General features: G+C 39.2%; 1 protein-coding gene across 1 annotated transcript; it reads right to left on the bottom strand.

Moving 5' to 3' along the window:
- Positions 1 to 77: 77 nt before the first annotated feature.
- Positions 78 to 27,698, bottom strand: chmp5a (charged multivesicular body protein 5a). The gene is made up of 8 exons (XM_061921050.1): positions 27,505 to 27,698; positions 21,528 to 21,632; positions 21,402 to 21,448; positions 19,417 to 19,510; positions 19,280 to 19,351; positions 7,408 to 7,516; positions 3,927 to 4,042; positions 78 to 424 (listed from the first exon to the last, which is right to left on the bottom strand). Exons 1-8 carry the CDS (start codon positions 27,571 to 27,573, stop codon positions 374 to 376), a joined length of 663 nt encoding a protein of 220 aa, XP_061777034.1. The 5' UTR covers positions 27,574 to 27,698; the 3' UTR covers positions 78 to 373.
- Between the last annotated feature and the right edge of the window lie 291 nt (positions 27,699 to 27,989).

Here is a 27,989-nt window from a genome sequence, read left to right as displayed (position 1 = left end):
ACCTGACAAGGACTCAAACTCCTTCAAGCTTGCTGGTTTGAAAAAACTGAGAGAAATGACACAGAATGATCGTCAACTACAGCAATCAATAAATCCAGATTTACTTCAGTCATTGGTGTGTTTCCATTCATCTGCAGACAGTTCAAAAGTCATCATACACACAACTGTAGATAATCAAACTAAATACTGAACTAAACTTAAATGAAGTTAAAGTAAAGTAATACTTACCAGTAGAAACAATAAAATATTACCTATGTTAAGACTACATGCTAGTCCAGTTTAATTATGGTGGTCAAACAGTTTTGAAATGTAATATTAATATTAATCTACAGTCTTAAAAAAACCCCAGAGTGTTTTCAAAGTGTAGCATTTTTTATGTAGCGGGAATCTGCGGTAGGCCAAACTCATCCACCAGGACGCCATCCTGCAATGAAAGAGAAAATGTTACATCTTCCACCTTTTTGCTATAACAGGGTATCGCCAAGTTTCAACAGGTCATTGCTAAGACAATATTAAAAATAATTCAGGACCATTTTACATCGATACGGACAATAACAAATTTAATTGAATGGGCCAGATTGAATTGTATATACATGAATTAATTGGGGCGGTATAACTATGTTGGTAGGGCGGCCGTGTAATAAACTAGGACTATTTTTTAATCAAAAATGAAAATATAACATTCCCAAATCATTCTTGCCAACCATAAACTGACTGTAAACATCACAAAGACCTTTATAGCTTTTAATTTCACTTGCTGTACACACTTGTAAAAAAAAGATTAGGCAGTAGAAGCTGACCTGAAATAATTGGAAGAAATAATAGAAATACTAGAAAATTAAATTCTGTGTAAATGTCAAAATGCTGAAGCTTGTAGAATGACTGTAGGAATAGTTTGAATGGTGAAATGGTTTGAATGTTAAAGAGCTGATGACCTGGAATATTATTTGAATGTATGATAAATGTAGAAATGGTTGAAATAGTTTATAGGTTAAAAGTGGGTTGAGAGCAGAAGCTGTACTGAAATGTAGTATAAATCTTCAAATGCTAAATGTTGCTATGGTTGGAAGAGTTAATGTCAGGCTCGCTCCTGACAGTTTGTCAATGTTTTAGTTTTTTCCTCTGCATTTGTCTGTTCCCTGTGTTTAGTATTTCCTGTCTTTTAGTTCCTGTCAAGTGCTCTTAATTTGTCAGCTTCCTGTCTTGTTCCCTGAGTGCTGTGTTCCTCCTCAGTGTGTTTAGTATTTCCTGTCCTTAGTTCCTGTCAAGTGCTCTTAATTTGTCAGCTTCCTGTCTTGTTCCCTGAGTGCTGTGTTCCCCTTCAGATGCGGCTGATTGGCATCTGGCCACACCTGTTGCCAATCAGCCCGCTCCTATTTGTACCTCCTTTGTCTTGTGTCAGTTGCTGAATTATTGTATTGTCATTTGTATTATCGTTGCCTCATGTCACTCTTGTGTCTTTGCTGCCTGTCATGTCTGGCATCATTTCAGCTATTACCTGTCGTGCTACATCTTGTCCTGGTCGTCGTAGCGGTAAGCTGTTTTTGTTAGCCATTAGCTTTTTCCAGTTTTTCTGTTTTCTGCTAGATACCTGTTAGCTTCCACGCTAGGCCTTTTGTTTTTTTATCCGCCCACATATGCGCTTTTGGTTTGAACCCTTTGTTTGGTTTTGTCTTAGTATTTATATTAAAATCATGTTTGCTCACTCCATGCCTGCCTTTGTTTGGTTTTGTCTTAGTATTTATATCAAAATCATGTTAGCTCACTCCATGCCTGCCTCCATCTCTGCATCTTGGGGTTTGTCACCAAATACCCCTGACAGTTAACATACTTCTAATATGGCAGAAGGTTACGGAATCCATGATTACGTTAAAATGTATAAAAACTAGCATAAACATTAGCATGCTAACATTAGCCTGGATACAGGGAAACAGCTAACATACTTTTAAGATGGCGCCAAGTAAGAAAGTAGGTTAAAAAAAGTACAAAAGCAGCTAAATTCTAGCAAAAACAGTTAGCATGGTAATGTTAACATATTAATATTAACATAAAGGTAAAAACTAATATGGCGCCAAGATTTAGACAATTATAAGGTGATAAAGTACAAAATTAGCTAAAATGCTAGCTAAAAACATTACCATGCTAATGTCAAAATGCTAACCGGTAACCGCTCGCATTCTTCGAAGACGACACCGAGGAGCAATTTCCATGATTTTTAGGTGAAAATGACGGAAATTAACTCAAATTGACAGCAAAAATCATTAGCATGCTAATATTAGCCTGTTAACTAACAAGAGCAAAAGAGCTTTTTGACTTTGGAACCATTTAATATCTATTGAGAAATATGAGATATGAAGAAGTTTGTATTTTACCCACTCGTGTGTGGGACAATTGTTGGAACTTTAACTTTAACTTAACTTTTCAATGGGGTGAAATTCCTGGTAACTCCGGGAAAACCGGAAATTTGAGCAAAGGGAAACATGTTGGCTTCAATGTCCAGGATGAGGAGGGTGTGGAGATGGTGGAACGGTTCGAATTAGGTAAATACTAGCGTTAAAAATGTCCCGGAAAGCCTTGAATTCCTGGTAATCATCAAAATTTTGGGGAGAAAAAAAGATGCTTGCCATTAATTCTCAGCCGGGTCAAACGTTTCAATACTCGAACGGTTCCAATCAGACAAAAACTTGGGGAGAAGAAGTTAAAAGACAAAAGTGCAAAAACGGTGGTATTTAAAAGCAGGACTTCCTGGCAATCAGGGACATTTTGGGATACAAAAACATTTTGACTTGAATGTCCAGGGTGAGTGGAGGGTGTGGCTGCTGGAACGGTTCAAATCGGTTAAAGGGGAACATTATCACCAAACCTATGCAAGCGTCAATATATACCTTGATGTTGAAGAAAAAAGACCTTGTATTTTTTTAACCGATTTCTGAACTCTAAATGGGTGAATTTTGGCAAATTAAACGCCTTTCTGTTTATCGGTCTTTTAGCGATGACGTCAGAACGTGACGTCACCGAGGTAACACCCCCGCCATATTCATTTTCACATTACAAACACCAGGTCTCAGGTCTGTTATTTTCCGTATTTTCGACTATTTTTTGTAACCTTGGAGACATCATGCCTCGTGGGTGTGTTGTCGGAGGGTGTAACAACACTAACAGGGAGGGATTCAAGTTGCACCACTGGCAAGAAATCTGCCGCCAGACCCCCATTGAATTTGCCAGAGTGTCTTCACATTTTACCGGCGATGCTAAGACAGACATGGCACAGAGATGTATGGATAACCTGCAGATGCATTTGCAACGATTAAGTCAACGAAATCACAAATGTGAGTTTTGTTGATGTTGGTGACTTATGTGCTAATCAGACATATTTGGTCGCAGCATGACTGCCAGCTAATCGATGCTAACATGCTACGCTAATCGATGCTAACATGCTATTTAGCTAGCTGTATGTACATTTGAAACTAGATACCCACATTTAATGCGAAACAAACACTTACCAATCGACGGATTTAAGTTGCTCCAGTGTCACAAGATGCGAAAGTCCTGATCGTTTGGTCCGCACATTTTACCGGCGATGCTAATAAGGCAGCCATGCTATGGGCCACTTCTTTAGGTACACCCATGCTATGGCCGAATAGCGTCAATAGCTATTCGCTCAATAGCTTCAATTTCTTCTTCAATTTCGTTTTCGCTACCTGCCTCCATACTTCGACCATCTGTTTCAATACATGCGTAATCTGTTGAATCGCTTAAGCCGCTGAAATCAGAGTCTGAATCCGAGCTAATGTCGCTATATCTTGCTGTGGTAACCGCCATGTTGTTTGTATTGGCAGCACTGTATGACGTCACAGGGAAATGGATAGTCGCATCGCAAATAGCGAAAATCAAGAACTTTAAAGCTTTTTTTTAGGGATAGTTACTTTGTTTGTCTTGCTTTCCCCAGGCATGCCCTCGGGGATGGAGGGAGCAGTCGAGGCCTCGTCCAGGTAAGAACTGTCCTCATCCAGCAGGAGCTCGTCACCCAGGGCATCCAGCTCTGGAACACACAAATAACAAAAATGCACTGGACTAAATTTTACTGACATTCACTACTTGGAATACGTGACTTCACTTTACTACATTGCTCATTCAACAGGAGCAGGAGAGGCTTTGCACCACCAGATGACACTATTGTTCTGGCAAATATATATTTTATATTGAATACAGAGCAGTGATTGTGAAAAAAAAAGTACTTTTATAAAGTTATAGTTAAAGTACTGATGATTGTCACACACACACTAGATGTGGCTAAATTATTCTCTGCATTTGACCCATCCCTTTGATCACTCCCTGGGAGGTGAGGGTAAGTGACATAACATAGGAATATATTAGGTATTATAATAGCAATAGGGTTGTACGGTACACTGGTAATACTATAGTACCGTGATACTAATGAATCATATTCGGTATTATAACGCCTCTGAAAAGTACCGGTCCCCCATAACGAGCAGACGAGCATGTTCAGCAGTGCACACACACAGAGTACTTACAAGCAGACACATGGTATAGACAGAAAAGGAAGAACGGACGCATTTTGGTGTAAAAAGTAAAGATAAAGGTGAAGTTATAACACTGAAACACCCTCAGGAAGAGCTGCTTTAAGACATGGCTAGCTAGCTAGCTAGCGGCTAAAGTCCAGCTGCAGTCGGCAGTGTTGTAGCTACTTGTACATCACTAAGTCTTGCCTCCATGGCGACAAATAAAGTAAGTTACTTACAAGTACCGTTATCACTGCAGGACGAGGAATAGCTAACCATGCTTCAATACACACCGTAGCTCACCGGCGTCACAATGTAAACAAACGCCATTGGTGGATCTACACCTAATGATACCAAGTACAGGAACGTATCTAGTCGATACTATTATGATTACGTCAATATTTTTTTGCATCACAACATATTCTTTCGTTTTTTTTAAAATATACATTATGTCTATAAAGTCAGTAAATATGCCCCTGGAATCATGAGGACTTTGAATATGACCAATGTATGATCCTGTAACTACTTGGTATCAGATTGATACCCAAATTTGTGGTATCATCCAAAACTAATGTAAAGTATCAAAGAAGAGAAAAATAAACCATTATTACACTTTAACAGAAGTGTAGATAAATAAATAAATAATAAATAAATGGGTTGTACTTGTATAGCGCTTTTCTACCTTCAAGGTACTCAAAGCGCTTTGACAGTACTTCCACATTTACCCATTCACACACACATTCACACACTGATGGAGGGAGCTGCCATGCAAGGCGTCAACCAGCACCCATCAGGAGCAAGGGTGAAGTGTCTTGCTCAGGACACAACGGACGTGACGAGGTTGGTACTAGGTGGGATTTGAACCAGTGACCCTCGGGTTGCGCACGGCCACTCTCCCACTGCGCCACGCCGATAGAACATTTTAAAAGAGAAAGTAAGCAGATATTAACAGTAAATGAACAAGGGGATTAATAATAAATGTTTACAGTTTGTCCCTCATAATGTGTAGAAATATGTTACTGCATACGTCAGCAGACTAATTAGGAGTCTTTGTTTGTTTACTTACTACTAAAAGACAAGTTGTCTAGTATGTTCAACATTTGATTCAAAGACTAAATTACAATAGTAAACATATGTTTAATGTACCATAAGACTTTTTGTTAAAATAAAGCCAATAATGACATTTTTTGTGGTCCGCTTTATTTAGAAAAGCATCTAAAAGTACCGAAAAGTATCATATTTTTGGTACCAGTACCAAAATATTGGTATCGACACCACACTCAATAACAATAACCACAACATAATGGTTTTAGTAATTTGAAGGGTTTTTTTTAAATGCTATTATCGTTATCATTATTAGTTACCATGAATTGATTAACGTGGACCCCGACTTAAACAAGTTGAAAAACTTATTGGGGTGTTACAATTTAGTGGTCAGTTGTACGGAATATGTACTGTACTGTGCAATCTACTAATACAAGTCTCAATCAAGTTGGAGCAGGCCCATTAATTCAATAATACATGACTGCTTTGACTAACTAACTTTTGTTGACTAACTCTGGTCAACAAAAGCACCTTGAGGATTCTAGCGGGAACTCTCATTCAACCCTTCTTCCATTACGCTTGCACCTCCTGGTACCCCAGCACCTCCAAAACCCTCAAATCTAGACTCCAAACATCCCAGAATAAGCTAGTCCGGTTACTTTTAGACCTCCACCCCAGATCACACCTCAATCCAACCCACTTCTCCAAAGTGGGCTGGCTCAGGGTGGAGGACAGAGTAAAACAACTTGCACTGAGCCTAGTCTATAAAATCCGCTACACTTCCCTGATACCGAAGTACATGTCAAACTACTTCCTTAACGTAAATGACCGCCATAACCACAACACCAGGGGGAGCTCCACAAACCACGTTAAACCCAGATTCCGATCTAACAAAGGTCTTAACTCATTCTCTTTCTATGCCACATCAATGTGGAATGCACTCCCAACAGGTATAAAAGTAAGTGCATCTCTATATTCCTTCAAAAGCGCTCTAAAACAACACCTCCAGGCAACTTCAACACTTTACTAATACCCTCCTCCATTCACATCCCATCTCCCCGGATTATAAACAACTCAAATGTACTTCTAATGTATATACTTGTTCTTATGCTATGTGAACTCACTATGTTCTCTGCTGGCTGTACATATAAATAAATAAATGGGTTGTACTTGTATAGCGCTTTTCTACCTTCAAGGTACTCAAAGCGCTTTGACACTACTTCCATATTTACCCATTCACACACTGATGGAGGGAGCTGCCATGCAAGGCGCTAACCATCACCCATCAGGAGCAAGGGTGAAGTGTCTTGCTCAGGACACAACAAGGTTGGTACTAGGTGGGGATTGAACCAGGGACCCTCGGGTTGCGCACGGCCACTCTCCCACTGCGCCACGCCGTCCTATTAAATAAGACCTACACTGTTTCAATGTCCATTTCTCTGTTGATGACTGAAGTACTGATATCAACCAAAGCTCCTCATCCCACCCCCCGGATTGTAAATAATGTAAATAATTCAATGTATATACTATGATGATTAACTTGTGTGATGACTGTATTATGTTGATAGTATATATTTGTACCATGAATTGATTAACGTGGACCCCGACTTAAACAAGTTGAAAAACTTATTGGGGTGTTACCATTTAGTGGCCAATTGTACGGAATATGTACTGTACTGTGCAAACTACTAATAAAAGTATCAATCAATCAATCAAAACAAGTTTCAGTTTGGAGGTTTTAAAATGAAACATTTCATATTCTTAGCATATTTGTGCTTCCATGCAATGCTGCTGGATGATAAATGGAGTGAGTGACAGGAGACGTGGTTCAAAGGGATACCTGCTTCTAGATCATCCTCGTCGATTTCTGGAGTGCCGTAGCTGCGACTCAGAGCCTCTTGGACCTCGCTGGCATCTTCCATCATGTCCTCCAACTGATCCTGCAGGTCCTGGAAGGACAAAAAAAGTGGCCTGGTGGTTAGAGTGTCCGCCCTGAGATGGGTAGGTTTATATACTGTGTGTATATATATATATATATATATATATATATATATATATATATATATATATATATATAGTATAGCAATTTTCTCTAGTGACTCAAAGCGCTTTTACAAAGTGAAAAGGTGAGTTGAAACTGCCGAGTCATACCAAAGACTATAAAAATGGGAGCCATTACCTCCCTGCTTGGTAGTCAGCATCAAGGGTTGGAATTGTGGGTTAAATCAATCAATCAATCAATCAATGTTTACTTATATAGCCCTAAATCACTAGTGTCTCAAAGGGCTGCACAAACCACTACGACATCCTCAGTAGGCCCACATAAGGGCAAGGAAAACTCACACCCAGTGGGACGTCGGTGACAATGAGGACTATGAGAACCTTGGAGAGGAGGAAAGCAATGGATGTCGAGCGGGTCTAACATGATACTGTGAAAGTTCAATCCATAATGGATCCAACACAGTCGCAAGAGTCCAGTCCAAAGCGGATCCAACACAGCAGCGAGAGTCCTGTTCACAACGGAGCCAGCAGGAAACCATCCCAAGCGGACGCGGATCAGCAGCGCAGAGATGTCCCCAGCCGATACACAGGCAAGCAGTACATGGCCACCGGATCGGACCGGACCCCCTCCATAAGGGAGAGTGGGACATAGGAGAAAAAGAAAAGAAACGGCAGATCAACCGGTCTAAAAAGGGAGTCTATTTAAAGGCTAGAGTATACAAATGAGTTTTAAGGTGAGACTTAAATGCTTCTACTGAGGTAGCATCTCGAACTGTTACCGGGAGGGCATTCCAGAGTACTGGAGCCCGAACGGAAAACGCTCTATAGCCCGCAGACTTTTTTTGGGCTTTGGGAATCACTAATAACCCGAAGTCCTTTGAACGCAGATTTCTTGCCGGGACATATGGTACAATACAATCGGCAAGATAGGATGGAGCTAGACCGTGTAGTATTTTATACGTAAGTAGTAAAACCTTAAAGTCACATCTTAAGTGCACAGGAAGCCAGTGCAGGTGAGCCAGTACAGGTATATATGTATGTATATATGTATATAAAGGTATATACAGTATAGGTATATATGTATGTATATATGTATATAAAGGTATATACAGTATAGGTATATATGTATGTATATATGTATATAAAGGTATATACAGTACAGGCGTAATGTGATCAAACTTTCTTGTTCTTGTCAAAAGTCTAGCAGCCGCATTTTGTACCAACTGTAATCTTTTAATGCTAGACATGGGGAGACCCGAAAATAATACGTTACAGTAGTCGAGGCGAGACGTAACAAACGCATGGATAATGATCTCAGCGTCTTTAGTGGACAGAATGGAGCAAATTTTTGCGATATTACGGAGATGAAAGAAGGCCGTTTTAGTAACGCTTTTAATGTGTGCCTCAAAGGAGAGAGTTGGGTCAAAGATAACACCCAGATTCTTTACTGTGTCGCCTTGTTTAATTGTTTGGTTGTCAAATGTTAGAGTTGTATCATTAAATAGAGGTCGGTGTCTAGCAGGACCGATAATCAGCATTTCCGTTTTTTTGGCGTTGAGTTGCAAAAAGTTAGCGGACATCCATTGTTTAATTTCATTAAGACACGCCTCCAGCTGACTACAATCCGGTGTGTTGGTCAGCTTTAGGGGCATGTAGAGTTGGGTGTCATCAGCATAACAGTGAAAGCTAATACCGTATTTGCGTATGATGTCACCTAGCGGCAGCATGTAGATGCTGAATCACCTAAAATGATTCCCGGGCGCGGCCACGGCTGCTGCCCACTGCTCCCCTCACCTCCCAGGGGGTGATCAAGGGCGATGGGTCAAATGCAGAGAATAATTTTGCTACTCCTAGTGTGTGTGTGTGTGTGTGTGACAATCATTGGTACTTTAACTTTAACAATATAATTTAGAAAAAAACAGACTATTTTGGAAACAAGTCATAAAATAATCAGAATCCGAAATACTTTATTAATCCGGAAATTCTGGTGTTATTGTTGCTCTTCATAAATACAATAAATAGAAATAAAGAAGGGGAAATAGATAAAGCAATATAAAATAATTAGCAATACGTTAAACAAAAGGTACCCAGTAAGACGGCCATGATATGTACAAAATAGACAAGTTAGACAAAAGGTACAATGTGAAATAACCAGAATGGTAGTGTGGGACAGCTATTGCACATTATTAAACATAAAAGTTTAAAAATATGATAGAATATTGCACAGCTATGGGGTTTATTAAATGTGTCCAGATGAATAAACAGTTTCCACGACTACTTGAGTGATGCATTGTAAAGTTTGATGACCCCATGCAGGAATAACCTTCTGTTGCGTTCAGTTTTGTATCGTGGTGGGATAAGTCTAGCGCTGAAAGTACTTTTGTACACTGCAAAAAGTCAGTGTAATAAAAAAAAAGAAAAAAATTTATAAAAATTAGGCAAAATTATCTGCCATAGAACAATAAAATTTGGCTTGTCAAGACTTTCCAAAACAAGTCAAAAAACATAACCTCAATGAACCCCAAAATACCTTAAAAGAAGTTTATTCTCACTAATAATAAGTGCACTTTTTTGGTAGTAAAAAAAAAAAAAGACCTTTTGCTCAATATGTTGAAAAATATTCTTAAATTTAACATAAGAATATTTTTCAACAATTGCTTGTGGGGAGGGTGGGGGAGTGGTTGCCAAACATATGTGGTCCTCTCCAAGGTTTCTCATAGTCATCATTGTCATTGTCACCGACGGCCCACTGGGGTGAGTTTTTCCTTGCCCTTATGTGGGCTTTACCGAGGATGTCGTTGTGGTTTGTGAAGCCCTTTGAGACACTGGTTATTCAGGGCTATATAAATAAACATTGATTGATTGATTGATTGATTGACATAATGATATGCGCTCAGTATCACGATTTTTTTCCCCATGCTTGAAGTAAGAAATTATTACTTTAAAAAAGTAGTTTTATACTCGTGAGTGTTGATGACACAACTTTGCATCAGTTGATAATGTAGTTTCAGGCATCCATCCATCCATTTTCTACCGTTTATACCCTTTGGGGTCGCGGGTGGCGCTGGTGCCTATCTCAGCTACAATCGGGCGGAAGGCGGGATACACCCTGGACAAGTCGCCACCTCATCGCAGGGCAAACACAGATAGACAGACAACATTCACACACTAGGCCCATTTAGTGTTGCCAATCAACCTATCCCCAGGTGCATGTCTTTGGAGGTGGGAGGGGCCTATCCCCAGGTGGATGTCTTTGGAGGTGGGAGGGGCCTATCCCCAGGTGCATGTCTTTGGAGGTGGGAGTGGCCTATCCCCAGGTGCATGTCTTTGGAGGTGGGAGTGGTCTATCCCCAGGTGCATGTCTTTGGAGGTGGGAGGGGCCTATCACCAGGTGGATGTCTTTGGAGGTGGGAGGGGCCTATCCCCAGGTGCATGTCTTTGGAAGTGGGAGGAGCCTATCCCCAGGTACATGTCTTTGGAGGTGGGAGGAAGCCGGAGTACCTGGATTTAACCCACGCATTCACGGGGAGAACATGCAAACTCCACACAGAAAGATCCCGAGCCCGGGATTGAACCCGGGACTACTCAGGACCTTCGTATTGTGAGGCAGACGCACTAACCCCTCTTCCACCGTGAAGCCTTGTTTCAAGCATGTTTTACTCCATATAGGTCATACAATCTCAGCAACAAGCTGTAATATCTTACCGAGATCATTTAGGACCAACACCCTTAAAACAAGTAAAACACTAACATACAATTTGCTTAGTGAGAAGAATTATCTTATTAGATAGAAAATAATCAATTACCACCCTTATTTGAGGTATTTAATCTTACTTCAATTTCAGTTTTTGCAGTGTGTTGAAGTGCGTGAGGGACATTGTCCAAGATGTTATGCAACTTCGACCCAATGATGTCTCCAACCTTGCGGATAAGTTTACTGAGTCTAATTAAGTGTGAGACCTTCAGCGTGCTGCCCCAGCGAACAGGATTGCACCGGCCACCACAGACTCATTAAACATCCTCGGCATCTTCCTGCGGATGTTAAAAGACCTCAGCCTCCTCAAGAAGTGGAGGCGGCTCAGGGCCTTTATGTAGACTGCCAGTCCAGTTTATTGTCAATGTGGACCAGGGGTCACCAACCTTTTTGAAACCAAGAGCTACTTCTTGGGTACTGATTAATGTGAAGGGCTACCAGTTTGATACACACTTAAAAAAAATTGCCAGAAATAGCCAATTTGCTCAATTTACCTTTAATAAAAAAATCTATATGTATAAAAAAATGGGTATTTCTGTCTGTCATTCCGTCGTACCTTTTTTTTTCTTTTACGGAAGGTTTTTTGTAGAGAATAAATGATGAAAAAAACATTTAATTGAACGGTTTAAAAGAGAAGAAAACACCCAAAAAAAGAACATTTAATTTTGAAACATAGTTTATCTTCAATTTTGACTCTTTAAAATTCAAAATTCAACCGAAAAAAATGAAGAGAAAAACTAGCTACCAGTAATTCAAATCTTTTTGAAAAAAATTAAAAAACATAATTTATGTAACACCATTAGGAATTTTTCCTGATTAAGATTAATTTTAGAATTTTGATGACATGTTTAAATAGGTTAAAATCCAATCTGCATTTTGTTAGAATATATAACAAATTGGACCAAGCTATATTTCTAACAAAGACAAATCATTATTTCTTTTAGATTTTCCAGAACAAACATTTTAAAAGAAATTCAAAAGACTTTGAAATAAGATTTAAATTTGATTCTACAGATGTTTTAGATTTGCCAGAATCATTTTTTAGAATTTTAATCATAATAAGTTTGAAGAAATATCTCACAAATATTCTTCGTCGAAAAAACAGAAGCTAAAATGAAGAATTAAATTAAAAATGTATTTATTATTCTTTACACACAAAAAAAATTCTACTTGAACATTGATTTAAATTGTCAGGAAAGAAGAGAAAGGAATTTAAAAGGTAAAAAGGTATACGTGTTTAAAAATCCCAAAATCATTTTTAAGGTTATATTTTTTCTCTAAAATTGTGTTTGAAAGTTATAGGAAGCAAAGAAAAAAAATAAATGAATTTATTCAAACAAGTGAAGACCAAATCTTTAAAATATTTTCTTGTATTTTCAAATTCTATTTGAGTTTTGTCTCTCTTAGAATTAATAATGTCCAGCAAAGCGATACCAGCTTGCTAGTAAATAAATACAATTTAAAAAATAGAGGCAGGTCACTGGTAAGTGCTGCTATTTGAGCTATTTTTAGAACAGGCCAGCGGGCGACTCATCTGGTCCTTACGGGTGACCTGGTGACCCCTGATGTGGACTCCTTGGTATTTATAGTCCGTAACAATCGCCACATCGACCCCACGGATGGAAACAAGGGTGACTGGTGCCTTCCCCCTCCTCAGATCTACCATCAGCTCCTTAGTCTTTGCCACCTTGAGCTGTAGATGGTTCTGCTCACACCATGCAACAAAGTCACCTACCACAGCCCTGTACTCTGTCTCATCACCCTGGCTGATGCATCCAACCACAGCCGGGTCATCAGAAAACTTCTGAAAGTGGCAGGACTCGGTGTTGTAATGGAAGTCTGTGGTGTAGAGGGTGAAAAGAAAGGGAGACAGAACTGTCCCTTGTGGGACCCCCCTGTTGCTGACACACCGTGTGTAAGGCTTACGCCTTAAATTGTTCATAAATCATTTATTTTCCAATACCTCTTTAACTGATGACGGTAGTTCAGCCGGGATATGCTCATTTCAAAATTAGATTTACAGCCCCGAAACATTGTTATTGTTGTCATTTTGATGTCCCGCCCTCTACTTTTTGACCAATTAGAAAGTCAGTGAGTGTGTCACATCCAGGTTGCCAGTTACGCACCGCCCTCTTCATCTGGCTACCGCCACTGGTAAAGTTACTAAACATGTCAGACCTTAGTAAATCTGAAAGGCGTCATTACGATTCTCAACTTATTCATGACAAAGCCAGGAACAAAATGAGGATTAGTATCGGGGATGCCTCTGAAAGATGGAGACCATTGAAGGCACAACATTTTTTTTAATCTGACTCCAAACTTGCTCATTTCCTCCTTGATAGGTAAGTAAGACATTTATGTTTTCTTATTAATTATGATAAATGGAAAGGGACATTTGGTACGTAAAATACAGGTGCTGTTCATATTATTAGAATATCATGAAAAAGTTGATTTATTTCAGTAATTATATTCAGAACGTGAAACTGACATATTATATCAATTCATTACACACATAGTGATATATTTGAAATGTTTATTTCTTTAAATTTGGATGATTAGTACTGACAATTACTGAACATCCCAAATTCAGTATCTCAGAAAATTAGAATACTAGTTACGACTAATACCAAAAAATATTTTTTAGGAAATGTGGGCCAACTGAAAAGTATGAACATGGAAAGTTTCAGCATGTACGGCAATCAATACTTAGTTGCAGCTCCTTTTGCCTGAATTGCTGCAGCAATACAGTGTGGCTTGGAGTCGACCAGTCTGTTGCACTCCTCAGGTGTTATGAGAGCCCAGCTTGCTTTAATAGTGGCCTTCAGCTCTTCAGCATTGTTGGGTCTGGCATCTGGCATCTTCCGCTTCACAATACCCCATAGCTTTTCTATGGGGTTAAGGTCAGGTGAGTTTGCAGGCCAATCAAGAGCAGGGATACCATGGTCCTTAAACCAGGTACTGGTAGATTTGGCACTGTGTGCAGGTGCCAGGTCATGTTGGAAAATGAAATCTTCACCTCCATAAAATTGGTCCGCGGCAGGGAGCATAAAGTGTTCTAAAAATTCCTGGTAGACTGCTGCATTGACCCTAGACCTCAGGAGACACAGTGGACCAACACCAGCAGATGACATGGCACCACAGACCATTACCGAGGGTGGACATTTGACACTGGACTTCAGGCACCGTGGATTCAGTGCCTCTCCTGTCTTCCTCCAGACTCTGGGACCTTGATTTCCAAAGGAGATACAACATTTACTTTCATCTGAAAACATAACTTTGGACCACTCAGCAGCAGTCCAGTCCGTTTCGTCTTGAGCCCAGGCGAGACGCTTTTGACGTTGTCTCTTATTCAAGAGTGGCTTTACACAAGGAATGCGACAGCTGAAGCCCATATCTTGCATACATAGGTGCGTGGTGGTTCTTGAAGCACTGACTCCAGCTGCAGTCCACTCTTTGTGGATCTCCCCCACATTTTTGAATCGGTTTTGTTTGACAATCCTCTCCAGGGCGCGGTTATCCCTCTTGCTTGTACACTTTTTTCTACTACATCTTTGTCTTTCCTTCGCCTCTCTATTAATGTGCTTGGACACAGAGCTCTGGGAACATCCAACCTCTTTGGCAATGACCTTTTGTGTCTTGCCCTCCTTCTTTAAAGTATCAATGGTCCTCTTTTGGACAGTTGTCAAGTCAGCAGTCTTCCCCATGATTGTGTGTCAAACAGAATCAAAACGAGAGACCATTTAAAGGCTTCTCCAGGTGTTTTGAGTTAGTTAGCTAATTAGAGTGTGGCACCAGGTGTCTTCAATATCTGACCTCTTCACCATATTCTAATTTTCTGAGATGTTGAATTTAGGGTTTTCATTGGTTGTCAGATATAATCATCTCCTTTTTGGCAAAAAAAACACTTGAAATGTATCAGTCTGTTTGGAATGAATGTATACATTCTACAAGTTTGACTTTCTAAATGGAATTAATGAAATAAATCAACTTTTTCATGATATTCTAATAATATGACCAGCACCTGTATATTGTCCAATACAGTCTATTATCTTGTCTAACAAAGCTAGTATGTTCCTGCAACAGATGCTTAGTGTGACTATGCTTAGCTCCGAGTGTAATGCTGAGCATGCTAGCCCAATCAATGACGCATCAACAAATAGGGTAACGGGAGACATATATGCCAGATAGTCTGTATGTCAAGGTGTAATTGAACTGACATTTATTTTTGACAAATAAATGTGGATATGGGTAGTGTCAGTGCGTATTTTGTTCTCAATATCCTGATACGCTGAGGAAACGGGTTCCAACATTAGCACGGCTGTCATCATGGCAATGTGAAACATACGAAGACAGCCAAATACCGTATTTTTCTGAGTATACGTCGCTCCGGAGTATGAGTCGCACCTGCTGAAAATGCATAATAAAGAAGGGAAAAAACATATATAAGCCGCACTGTAGTATAAGTCGCATTTTTGGGGGAAATGTATTTGATAAAACCCAACACCAAGAATTGACATTTGAAAGGCGATTTAAAATAAAAAAGAATAGTGAACAACAGGCTGAATAAGTGTACGTTATATGAGGCATAAATAACCAACTGAGAAGGTGCCTGCTATGTTAACCTAACATATTATGGTAAGAGTCATTCAAATAACTATAACATATAGAACATGCTATACCTTTACCAAACAATCTGTCACTCCTAATCATTAAATCCCATGAAATCTTATACATCTAGTCTCTTACGTCCATCCATCCATCCATCCATCTTCTTCCGCTTATCCGAGGTTGGGTCGCGGGGGCAGCAGCCTAAGCAGGGAAGCCTAGACTTCCCTCTCCCCAGCCAATTCGTCTAGCTCTTCCCGGGGGATCTCGAGGCGTTCCCAGGCCAGCCGGGAGACTTACGTGAATGAGCTAAATAATATTATTTGATATTTTACGGTAACGTGTTAATAATTTCACACATAAGCCGCTCCCGAGTATAAGTCGCACCCTCGGCCAAACTATGAAAAAATCTGCGACTTATAGTCCGAAAAATACGGTATAAATAATTCCTCATTGGTGTTGGCATATTCTGGACTACATGTACCAAGTTATATGGCAATCTAAAAACTTTTCAAATAGTAGCCTATAGGCATACTTTGGTAAAATGTCTCCGTTTTAGTTTTAGGCGTACAATAGGCTGCTCAGCATGCTTTACTTATTTTCACCAGAATAACCATTGCCAGCATTGGTTGTAGTTTGTTTTAGTCATTGTTTTCTGATAGAATAGATAGTACTGACAATATGTAAATATGTACATGTAGAAAAAGGAGAAACACGGGCATGTCTGAACGAGTCGCCTCCATCTTTCTAGTGTTTACCTCTGAGTGGAAAAACCGGTTGTTATCAAGCTGGCTGTGGCGTGTTCTTTCTGAGGTCACTTCCTCTCCGAACTCCGTTTATAAACCATCAATGAGTCGGAGATTCAAGAAATAGACAGCAGACTTACCCGTGTAAAAAAATATCTAAGGAGGGGAACTTTAAACGATGGGTTAGTGTAGCTGACAAGAAGCTTAGGCTAAATAGTTATTTGTTTAAGGAGTTATCCGGCTTAATGTAGACAGGGCCTTGGTTTTTAGGATGGCTTTGATTTAATTTGTTATCCAAAGCTTGTTGTTGGAATAAGAAAGCACGGTCTTTTCTAGGACGATGCAGACCCACACAGAAATGTATTTAATCTGTGATGCACTCTGTGAGCCCTTCAACATGTCGTGTTTACGCTAAAAATTACATCAGAATATACCATAAAAATCCCCAAATATCGTACACGTGGGATCAGTAAAATTGATTTCAGACAAATTGTGTTACAGTGAAAATTTATGTGCATTTGTTTAACAATTTCTTAGTGTTTTAAAGGCGAATTGCACTTTTTTGTTTTAGAATTTTGCCTATTCACAACCATTGTGAGAGAAAAGAACACATTATGTCTTTTTTTTTAATTTATTTTAAAGATGATAAAAAACGCTTGCAAGATGCGGCTAACGGGAATCACCGTTGTGACCTTCAAAGCCCTCTAAAACAACTTCAAAACCCTCCATCAACATTCTATATGCACACTTCAAGTGTATGTATAATGTAGTAAGTGACACGTCTGTAACAGTATGTAAAATGTTCAATATTTACGGTATTTTGGTCATTTTAAGCAATACCGGAAAATCTTTCTTCTGCGCATTTATTTCCGTTACCGTGGCAGTGCACTTCTGGCAACAAATGTGTGTTCTTATTTCCAAAAACAAACGCGAGTGTGTTCTGTTAATGGCAGACTTGCTAACGGACAACGAAGAAAGACTATTTTTGGACAAATGAAGATTCACAACTACCATAAATCCATTTTCTACCGATTGTCCCTTTTGGGGTCGCGGGGGGTTCTGGAGACTATCTCAGCTGCATTCGGGCGGAAGGCGGTGTACACCCTGGACAAGTCGCCACCTCATCACAGGGCCAACACAGATAGACAGACAACATTCACACACTAGGGACCATTTAGTGTTGCCAATCAACCTATCCCCAGGTGCATGTCTTTGGAGGTGGGAGGGGCCTATCCCCAGGTGCATGTCTTTGGAGGTGGGAGGGGCCTATCCCCAGGTGCATGTCTTTGGAGGTGGGAGGGGCCTATCCCCAGGTGCATGTCTTTGGAGGTGGGAGGGAGCCGGAGTACCCGGAGGGAACCCACGCAGTCACGGGGAGAACATGCAAACTCCACACAGAAAGATCCCGAGCCCGGGATTGAACTCAGAACTACTCAGGACCTTCGTATTGTGAGGCAGATGCACTAACCCCTCTTCCACCGTGATTCACAAGTTTATCTTTCTTAACCTGAATATAAGGAGGATGGACTGCTGCTTACGGCGGCATGGCGTAGTGGGTAGAGCGGCCGTGCCAGAAACCTGAGGGTTGCAGGTTCGCTTCCCACCGATTGACATCCAAATCGCTGCCGTTTTGTCCCTGGGCAGGACAGTTCACCCTTTCCCCCGGTGCCGCTCACACTGGTGAATGAATGATGAATGAATGGTGGTCGGAGGGGCCGCAGGCGCAAACTGGCAGCTACACTTCCGTCAGCCTACCCCAGGGCAGCTGTTGCTACTGATGTAGCTTACCACCACCAGGTGTGAATGAATGATGTGTTCCCACTTCTCTGTGAGCGCGTTGAGTATCTAACAATAGAAAAGCGCGATATAAATCTTATCCATTATTATTATTATCATTATTACTGAGACTGGCAAAAAGAGGCTGAAACGCTGGAACAGTCAGAAACTGAAAGAGTGTCCTGACGCTGTATATGTGGAACTTGGAACCAAGCGATTAATGGTATGCTTACCCAAATCAACTGGACACGTGCCCGGCCAACTTGCCCATACAGACAACTGGCCATCGAGTAAGTCACTATAACATTGATCATTATACATGCAGCACATCATGCGTGTTAGAACAACAACAGTACATCCAAAAAAACATGAAATGCGGGCTAATACTTTCCAGACACTGCAATATGACTATTTATGTTTTCAGTTAGTACGGATTAGTGTACTATTGCATTGTGTAGTGCACTACAAACTCAAGTCAGTTGTTGACGCAGTTGCTGGCTTACTGTAGCATGGCGAAGTGCTCATACGCTAGCAAAACAGTTCCTCAGGGTTCACACTTACAAAAACAATGTCGCTCCAGTTTGGTTATTATACAGGTTAAAGAACGTAATTTAAGTATTGTTGGCGGTTTATAGATGCATATTTAAAGTGATTTAGAGGCAGAGCTAGCCACCTAGATTGAGGTGATTTTTATGTTAGAATGCAAAAAAAACCTAAAACATTTTGTCTTCTTGTCTCTCATAAGGATTGTGAACAATAGGGAAAATTCCCCCAAAATTGCAGTTCCCCTTTGATGCTAGTTTTATCCTAAAAGAAAAAGTTATACGTACATCGATCTGGTCCAGTTTGACATCTTTGTAGGCCCTCTTCATCTCCTTGGCGCCAATCTTCATGGCATCCACCTGGACAGAGGAGACTGTTGTCTTTTTCTGTCATGTTTGTTCATCGGAGAACAATCATAACCTACAGTAGTTTTGGTGTCCTTCAGCGTCTGGATGGTGTAGTTGGCCTGCTCCATATTGAAAGACTGCTGAGCCAGCTGTTCTCGCTGGCCTTCGTACCTGTTGACAAGTATTCAGGGCTGGTTTTAAAGTTCTGTTATTAGTTTTTAAATGTTTTAATAGCCCTGCGCCTTCTTATGTATCTGACCTGCTCTTACCATATCAACCCTTGCAGATCTTGAGATCCTCTGGCACTGGCCTTTAATCTTTGCCAAATACCACAACAAAGACTATTGTTTTAAGTGATATATGACATGTATTATTTTGTTCTATGTGATATACAACATATTGTACGTTGTTGTATGTGACACATGACATCAATGACATACATGACATATTTTGTTGTAGGCGATATATAACATCTATTATGTTGTTGTATGTGATATACCGTATTTCCTTGAATTGCCGCCGGGGCGCTAATTAATTTAAAACCTCTTCTCACTCCGGCACTTACCAAAGGCATGCGGTAAAGGCAAGCATGCGCTAATTATTTTAAAACCTATTCTCACTCCGGCACTTACCAAAGGCATGCGGTAAATTTAGGCCTGCGTTTAAAAATTTGAGTGTGATGTAAGGATACCATCATGGAAAGCACATTTAATTTAAAAAAAAAACTTTATTATGGTCTTACATTTACTTATAAATGAAGTCTATACGAAGCTCCTTCTGATCAAAAGCAAACTTATAGAAGTCTTCCTTATCTTTCTTCAGTTTGAAAAGTCTCTCTGTTTCGTTGGAGATCTTCCTTTATTACCCCCTGCTTCGATTGAAAGTCCAATTTAGAAAACTGTTTTATTTTAGATATGTAATCCTCCATGTTAAAAGTGCAAGCAAGAGGAAAAAATAAACACATGCTGCTCACTCTTGCTGCTTGTCGTCACTTCTTCTGCAGCCAAGTAGTCGCAAGAAGGATCAATAGCGCTCTCTACCACCAGGAGGCGGGAGTCATTTAATGACTCATATTTGACACACGCAGCTACGGTATATTAATAAAAAATAGCTGCTTACTGTTCTTTTTAGCATATTCAATAGCTTGGACCTTAAATCCTACTGAATAGCTCTTAAACATCTTCCATTTATGCGATTTCAAATAATTGAAATCAGCCTCCTCCATTTTGAAAATGATGACAGGTGAAGTGTCACTCATGACGTGGCGGGTTTGACCCGGGGGAAATTCTAGGCTTATGCTAATTATTTGGCGAAACGGGTTTGACCCGGTGGAAATCCTAGACATGCGCTAATAAAAATAATATTTTGCGAAACGAGTTTGACCCGGCGTTAATCCTGAGCCGGCGGTAATGCTAAGCATGCGCTAATTATTTTGCAAAACGAGTTTTACCATGAATTGATTAACGTGGACCCCGACTTAAACAAGTTGAAAAACTTATTGGGGTGTTACCATTTAGTGGTCAATTGTACGGAATATGTACTGTACTGTGCAATCTACTAATAAAAGTATCAATCAATCAATCAATCAAAGTAATTCTAGGCAGGCACACACTATATACCCGGCGGCAATTCAAGGAAATACGGTATAACATCTGTTACGTTGTTGTAATTGATAAATGACATCTATTACGTGTTGTATGTGATATATGACATTGGAGAAATGCACAAAAGCGCTACTTCTTGGAGTCACACACTGAAACACAGCACATTAGCATTAAAGCTAAAGACTCACCAAACAGTGTGTTGTAATTGGAGAGTTAAGGTGTGTCTCAATAATATTGCTCTTATATAAAAATTGTGTCCCGCCAAGAACTAAGCAATTCTATCTTAGCACTTTTGAACAGTCCAAAATCAAGGTTGGATTTTGGACGACATATTTCCTCTGAGACTTTTGTTACGGTAAAAAGGCAGCTTGAAGAAGGTATTAGAAACAGCTGTGAAGAGGATGCTAACCACATTTAATACCAAACAGCTTGTTCAGTTAGTAGTGTTAGGTACTTACATCCTCTTCTGCTTCAGGACTCTCATCGCCTTCTGTTTCACAATGTTCTGCAAAAGACAAATAAATTGAAGTGCTGTTTGTTTTAAATCCATTCTGTTTTTTGTTTTTTTTAAGAATGCGTTCCACCTTGGAGGGTCCATCTCTCATCTTCTTCATCTGTTCCTTGTACTTGAAAAGTTCAGCATCGAGTCTGCTAATCTTCTTCTCGATGGACTCTGACCTTGCATCCACCTCAATAGAACACACAAGTTCAGTTCAGTTTCAGTTTATTTGGAACATGCAAACGATACAATGTCATGCATCACACAATTGCAGTTGTTTCATTACAGCGGGTCCGAAAAGGAGTCGGAAGAAGCATTGCTGATTTAATCCTAGCCCTTTTCATACCATAGCAATTTTATCCTATTTAATTTAATTTCATCTATCGCCTTCATTGATGTGCATTTCTGATCAATAGAAAATTAAACTTGAGCAACTTAATACATATTTACACACCTATGCTTGAGAAGGAAGTGGATGAAGAACATCTTATATTTCCTGCCCTCTTCAACATAATAAGTAGTCTTACTTCATGGATAGCCCAGATTCACAAGCATACAAACCAAACAAATACATCCAAATATAATGAGAACAAACAAAAAAACACTAAAAAAACAAGTGCAATACTTCATGAAGTACAAACCGAACAAAAAAAGTAATATACAGCTCACAAAACCAGACAAATAATAAAAATAAATCAAAATGTAGACACTAATGGCTGTCCATGTGATCTTATTGTTCTGTCTTTTTTTTTTATTTTTCATTTGGAATTAGGGGTGTAACGGTACACAAAAATTTCGGTTCGGTACATACCTCGGTTTAGAGGTCACGGTTCGGTTCATTTTCGGTACAGTAAGGAAACAAACAAATATAAATTTGTTTGTTATTTATTTACCAAATTTGCAAACAATGGCTTTTTGGGAACACCATAATAATTCTGCCCACGTTAATCCACATTAAGCTTCCTCAAGTTGTTGCTTTGATTAAATAAAATGACAAAACCTTTCTTCTACATATAAAAAGTGCAACATTAAACAGTTTCAAGTCAACTCATCATGTTTGATTTATTACAGCATTGGGGAAGCCTGTAGTTGACTTTTATTATGTAAATGTTATATTTTTGTCAACATGTGATAGCAGGGACCCTGCCATTCAAAACTAGGCTGCTACATTTCGTATGATTAATGTAACTATAGCTGAAAAATAGTACAATTGCAATAGGAGAGACTATTCATCCCGGAAATCTATGGAGTTCATGTTCGTTCATGTGAAATAACAGACAGACAGGGCTTTGCTGCCCCTAACACACGCACGCACACACACAAAAATGAGTTAACGTTACACTAAAAGCTAATTAGCCTTCACATCACCTCAAGCGAAAACTGTGAGCGAGCTGAACTGCAGTTTAAGTTTCTAGAACGTCAACAGGCTCATAGTGATGTTTGTAATAGTTGAGACTGGAAAGTGTTTTTTATAATTTGGGGAGTGTACGATGTCCGCTGCTAAACACATGTCTGCTCGACAATGAAGCATTTACAACATACGTTCTGAATACGCACTGCTGATTGGCTGTTACATCGCTCTGAATACGCACTGCTGATTGGCTTTGTATGTAACCAATCAGATGGTTGTGTGGGCGGGAAAATGCTGGGTGCTGACTGTTTAGACAGAGGCAGAAAGCAAAGCAGCTTGTTAAGACTTTAGAATACAAACTCGTTCGATACACCCTCGTACCGAACCGAAATCCCCGTACCGAAACGGTTCGATATAAATACACGTACCGTTACACCCCTATTTGGAATATATTTCTACAATATTTTATCTCATTGTAAAGAGAATGCCATAATTGAATCCCATCACTGATAGACACATTTGTTTTAAAGTTGTCCTTGAATACTGAGGTTTGATATGACCTTTTCTTCTATGCTTTGTAAATTTGCTATTAATGTTTTACTTTTAGCCTTAAACATAACACATCATGTCTGTAACATTACTCACCCCTGTAGTTTCAATAAACCAGAATAAATAGATTACTGTGTTCTAGAAGGAGTTTGCTGTTGGCGTTTTTATTGACCTTAGCAAGGCCTTTTTGATCACACATTACTTTTAAACAAAATGCAGAGGTATGGTGTCAGAGGTCTTGCTCATGGTTGGTTGAAAAGTTATCTTGGTGGCAGAGAACAGTATGTGCATATGAACAATGTCGATTCAGATACAAAGATTATAACACAAGGAGTATCCCAAGGTTCTGTAATGGGACCAAAATAGTTTTTAGTGTCTATTAATGATATTTGTAACGTCTTTAAAAAAACCTCAACTGTATTCTTTTTACTGATGATACAAATGTGTACTGTTCTGGGCAAGACTTTGGCCACCTCCTAGAGACTGTAGAGCAGGGGTCACCAACCTTTTCGAAACCAAGAGCTACTTCTTGAGTACTGATTAATGCGAAGGGCTACCAGTTTTATACAGACTTAAATAAATTGCCAGAAATAGCCAATTTGCTCAATTTACCTTTAACTCTATGTTATTATTAATTAATGATATTTATCTTTGTGGAAACACTGATCATCTCAATGATTTCTCACAATAAATATGTATTTTTGATGACATGTTTTAAATAGGTTACAATCCAATCTGCACTTTGTTAGAATATATAACAAATTGGACCAAGCTATATTTCTAACAAAGACAAATCATTATTTCTTCTAGATTTTCCAGAACAAAAATTTTAAAAGAAATTCAAAAGACTTTGAAATAAGATTTAAATTTGATTCTACAGATTATCTAGATTTGCCAGAATATATTTTGGGAATTTTAATCATAATAAGTTTGAATAAATATTTCACAAATATTCTTCGTCAAAAAAACAGAAGCTAAAATGAAGAATCAAATTAAAATGTATTTATTATTCTTTACAACAAAAAAATAAATGACTTGAACTTGATTTAAATTGTCAGGAAAGAAGAGGAAGGAATTTAAAATAAATGGGTTGTACTTGTATAGCGCTTTTCTACCTTCAAGGTACTCAAAGCGCTAAAAGGTAAAAAGGTATATATGTTTAAAAATCCTAAAATCATTTTTAAGGTTGTATTTTTTATCTAAAATTGTCTTTCTGAAAATTATAAGAAGCAAAGTAAAAAAATAAATGAATTTATTCAAACAAGTGAAGACCAAGTCATTAAAATATTTTCCTGGATTTTCAAATTCTATTTGAGTTTTGTCTCTCTTAGAATTAAAAATGTCGACCAAAGCGAGACCAACTTGTTAGTAAATAAATACAATTTTGAAAATAGAGGCAGCTCACTGGTAAGTGCTGCTATATGAGCTATTTTCAGAACAGGCCAGCGGGCGACTCATCTGGTCCTTACGGGCACCGCGTTGGTGACCCCTGCTGTAGAGAGTGAACTCCACAAACTAAAGCAATGGTTTGATGCCAATAAACTATCAATCAACCTAAATAAAACAAAATACATACCATATTTCCTTGAATTTCCGCAGGGCATTTAGTACGCGCCTGCCTTGAATTACTGCCGGGTCAAACTCACTTCCCAAAATAATTAGCGCATGATTAGTATTACCGCCGGGTCAAACTCGTTAGTCACGAGTGACACTTCCCCTGTCATCATTTTCAAAATGGAGGAGGCTGATTTCAATACCGGTTATTTGAAATCGCATAAAAGGAAGACGATTAAGAGCTATTCAGTAGGATTTAAGGTTTAAGCTTACATCACACTCAAATTTTTACTGCATGCCTTTGGTAAGTACCGGAGTGAGAAGAGGTTTTAAAATAATTAGCGCATGCTTACTTTTACCGCATCCCTTTGGTAAGCACAGGAGTGAGAAGAGGTTTTAATCTAATTAGCGCCCCGGCGGCAATTAAAGGAAATACGCAAATTTTTGGAAATAGGAAAAATAACATAGAGTGTCACATAAGAATTGATGATGTGGAGATAGAAAGGGTGTATTCAACATTTTTGGGAATCTATAAAGATGATGAATTAAATTGTAAACTTTACATAAACATACTCAAGACATAAAATTAAAAACTGTCAATCAAAAGGCTCTTAACATGTTATATAAATCTTTCATACTCCCATATCTTAATAATTGTGTTGAAATCTGGCGCCTATCCCAGCTACAATCGGGCGGAAGGTGGAGTACACCCTGGACAAGTCGCCACCTCATGGCATAGGGTTCAAGATGTTCATCATAATTATTGTTGTGTGAGCAGATACATGACAAAGTATAACCAGTCATGTCATTTGACAAATCTAACATGTTGGAACATGATTATTAGCAGACTGGTCACAAGACTATCTTCTATATTGGCAGCCAGAGAGCTATAACGGCACAGTGTAGCAAACAACCACAACAATACATTCTTGTTGTGTGAGCGGAGAGATGACAAAGTACAACCAGTCATGTCATTTGACAAAACTAACATGTTGGAACATGATTATTAGCAGACTGGTCACAAGATTATCTTCTATATTGGCAGCCAGAGAGCTATAACGGCACAGTGTAGCAGACAACCACAACAATACATTCTTGTTGTGTGAGCAGATACATGACAAAATATAACCAGTCATGTCATTTGACAAATCTAACATATTGGAACATGATTATTAGCAGACTGGTCACAAGACTATCTTCTATATTGGCAGCCAGAGAGCTATAACGGCACAGTGTAGCAAACAACCACAACAATACATTCTTGTTGTGTGAACGGAGAGATGACAAAGTACAACCAGTCATGTCATTTGACAAAACTAACATGTTGGAACATTATTATTAGCAGACTGGTCACAAGACTATCTTCTATATTGGCAGCCAGAGAGCTATAACGGCACAGTGTAGCAGACAACCACAACACTACATTCTTGTTGTGTGAGCAGATACATGACAAAATATAACCAGTCATGTCATTTGACAAATCTAACATGTTGGAACATGATTATTAGCAGACTGGTCACAAGACTATCTTCTATATTGGCAGCCAGAGAGCTATAACGGCACAGTGTAGCAAACAACCACAACAATACATTCTTGTTGTGTGAGCGGATAGATGACAAAGTACAACCAGTCATGTCATTTGACAAAACTAACATGTTGGAACATTATTATTAGCAGACTGGTCACAAGACTATCTTCTATATTGGCAGCCAGAGAGCTATAACGGCACAGTGTAGCAAACAACCACAACAATACATTCTTGTTGTGTGAGCAGATACATGACAAAGTATAACCAGTCCTGTCATTTGACAAAACTAACATGTTGGAACATTATTATTAGCAGACTGGTCACAAGACTATCTTCTATATTGGCAGCCAGAGAGCTATAACGGCACAGTGTAGCAGACAACCACAACAATACAGTCTTGTTGTGTGAGCAGATACATGACAAAGTATAACCAGTCATGTCATTTGTCAAATCTAACATGTTAGAACATGATTACTAGCAGACTGGTCACAAGACTATCTTCTTTATCGGCAACCAGAGAGCTATAACGGCACAGTGTAGCAGACAACCACAACAATACAGTCTTGTTGTGTGAGCAGATACATGACAAAGTATGACCAGTCATGTCATTTGTCAAATCTAACATGTTAGAACATGATTACCAGCAGACTGGTCACAAGACTATCTTCTTTATTGGCAGCCAGAGAGCTATAACGGCACAGTGTAGCAGACAACCACAACAATACAGTCTTGTTGTGTGAGCAGATACATGACAAAGTATAACCAGTCATGTCATTTGACAAATCTAACATGTTAGAACATGATTACTAGCAGACTGGTCACAAGACTATCTTCTTTATTGGCAGCCAGAGAGCTATAACGGCACAGTGTAGCAGACAAACACAACAATACATTCTTGTTGTGTGAGCAGATACATGACAAAGTATAACCAGTCATGTCATTTGACAAATCTAACATGTTAGAACATGATTACTAGCAGACTGGTCACAAGACTATCTTCTTTATTGGCAGCCAAAGAGCTATAACGGCACAGAGCAGCAAACAACCACAACAATACACCCCAGCCTTGCCAATACTCACATTGCCGATGCAGTCCGACAAGTTCGGCGGTGGTGCTTTTGGTTTACCTCGTCCGAATATTCTGTTCATCCCTTCGTCCTCTTTAAACCTCACAAAGCGTTAGTTTCACTCACAAAAGCGCACAATATCTCCCGACATTAAATGGAGTTCGCCATTTAGGCCACCCGGAAGTGAAAGGCGGCGGCGGATGGAGTCTGATTGGTTGGTGTGAGGAGAGCCAGCCAATGAGCGTTGGAGGCGCACGACTGGCCTTGTGTGGCGAGAGTAGGTACTCCACCTGGACAGACAGCCTATTGTCTATTTTTTTTAATGTTTATTTATAAATTTCAACAATAACAAACAGATGAGAAACAATAATCAAAATAGTTCAACAACAGTATAAAACATTACTAAACATTATAAAACCAGTACAAGACAGCGCAAGTAATAAAAATGGAATGCTATATATATATATATATATATATATATATAGATATATAAACCAG

The sequence above is a fragment of the Nerophis ophidion genome, linkage group LG14, assembly GCF_033978795.1.
Source record: "Nerophis ophidion isolate RoL-2023_Sa linkage group LG14, RoL_Noph_v1.0, whole genome shotgun sequence".
In the NCBI taxonomy this organism is placed as follows: Eukaryota; Metazoa; Chordata; class Actinopteri; order Syngnathiformes; family Syngnathidae; genus Nerophis; species Nerophis ophidion.
The sequence above is the reverse complement of the archived record's forward strand: the minus strand, read 5'-3'. Positions and strand labels throughout refer to the sequence as shown.

Bases quoted from the DNA above. Each gene is read 5' to 3' on its own strand.
- chmp5a (XM_061921050.1), bottom strand. From the start codon at position 27,573: ATGAACAGAATATTCGGACGAGGTAAACCAAAAGCACCACCGCCGAAC. The intron at 7,517-19,279 runs GTACGTATAACT...TTGTCCTTCCAG, and splicing joins TCAAACTGGACCAGATCGAT to GACCTGCAGGATCAGTTGGA. The intron at 4,043-7,407 runs GTATCCCTTTGA...TGTGTGTTCCAG, and splicing joins CGAGGATGATCTAGAAGCAG to AGCTGGATGCCCTGGGTGAC.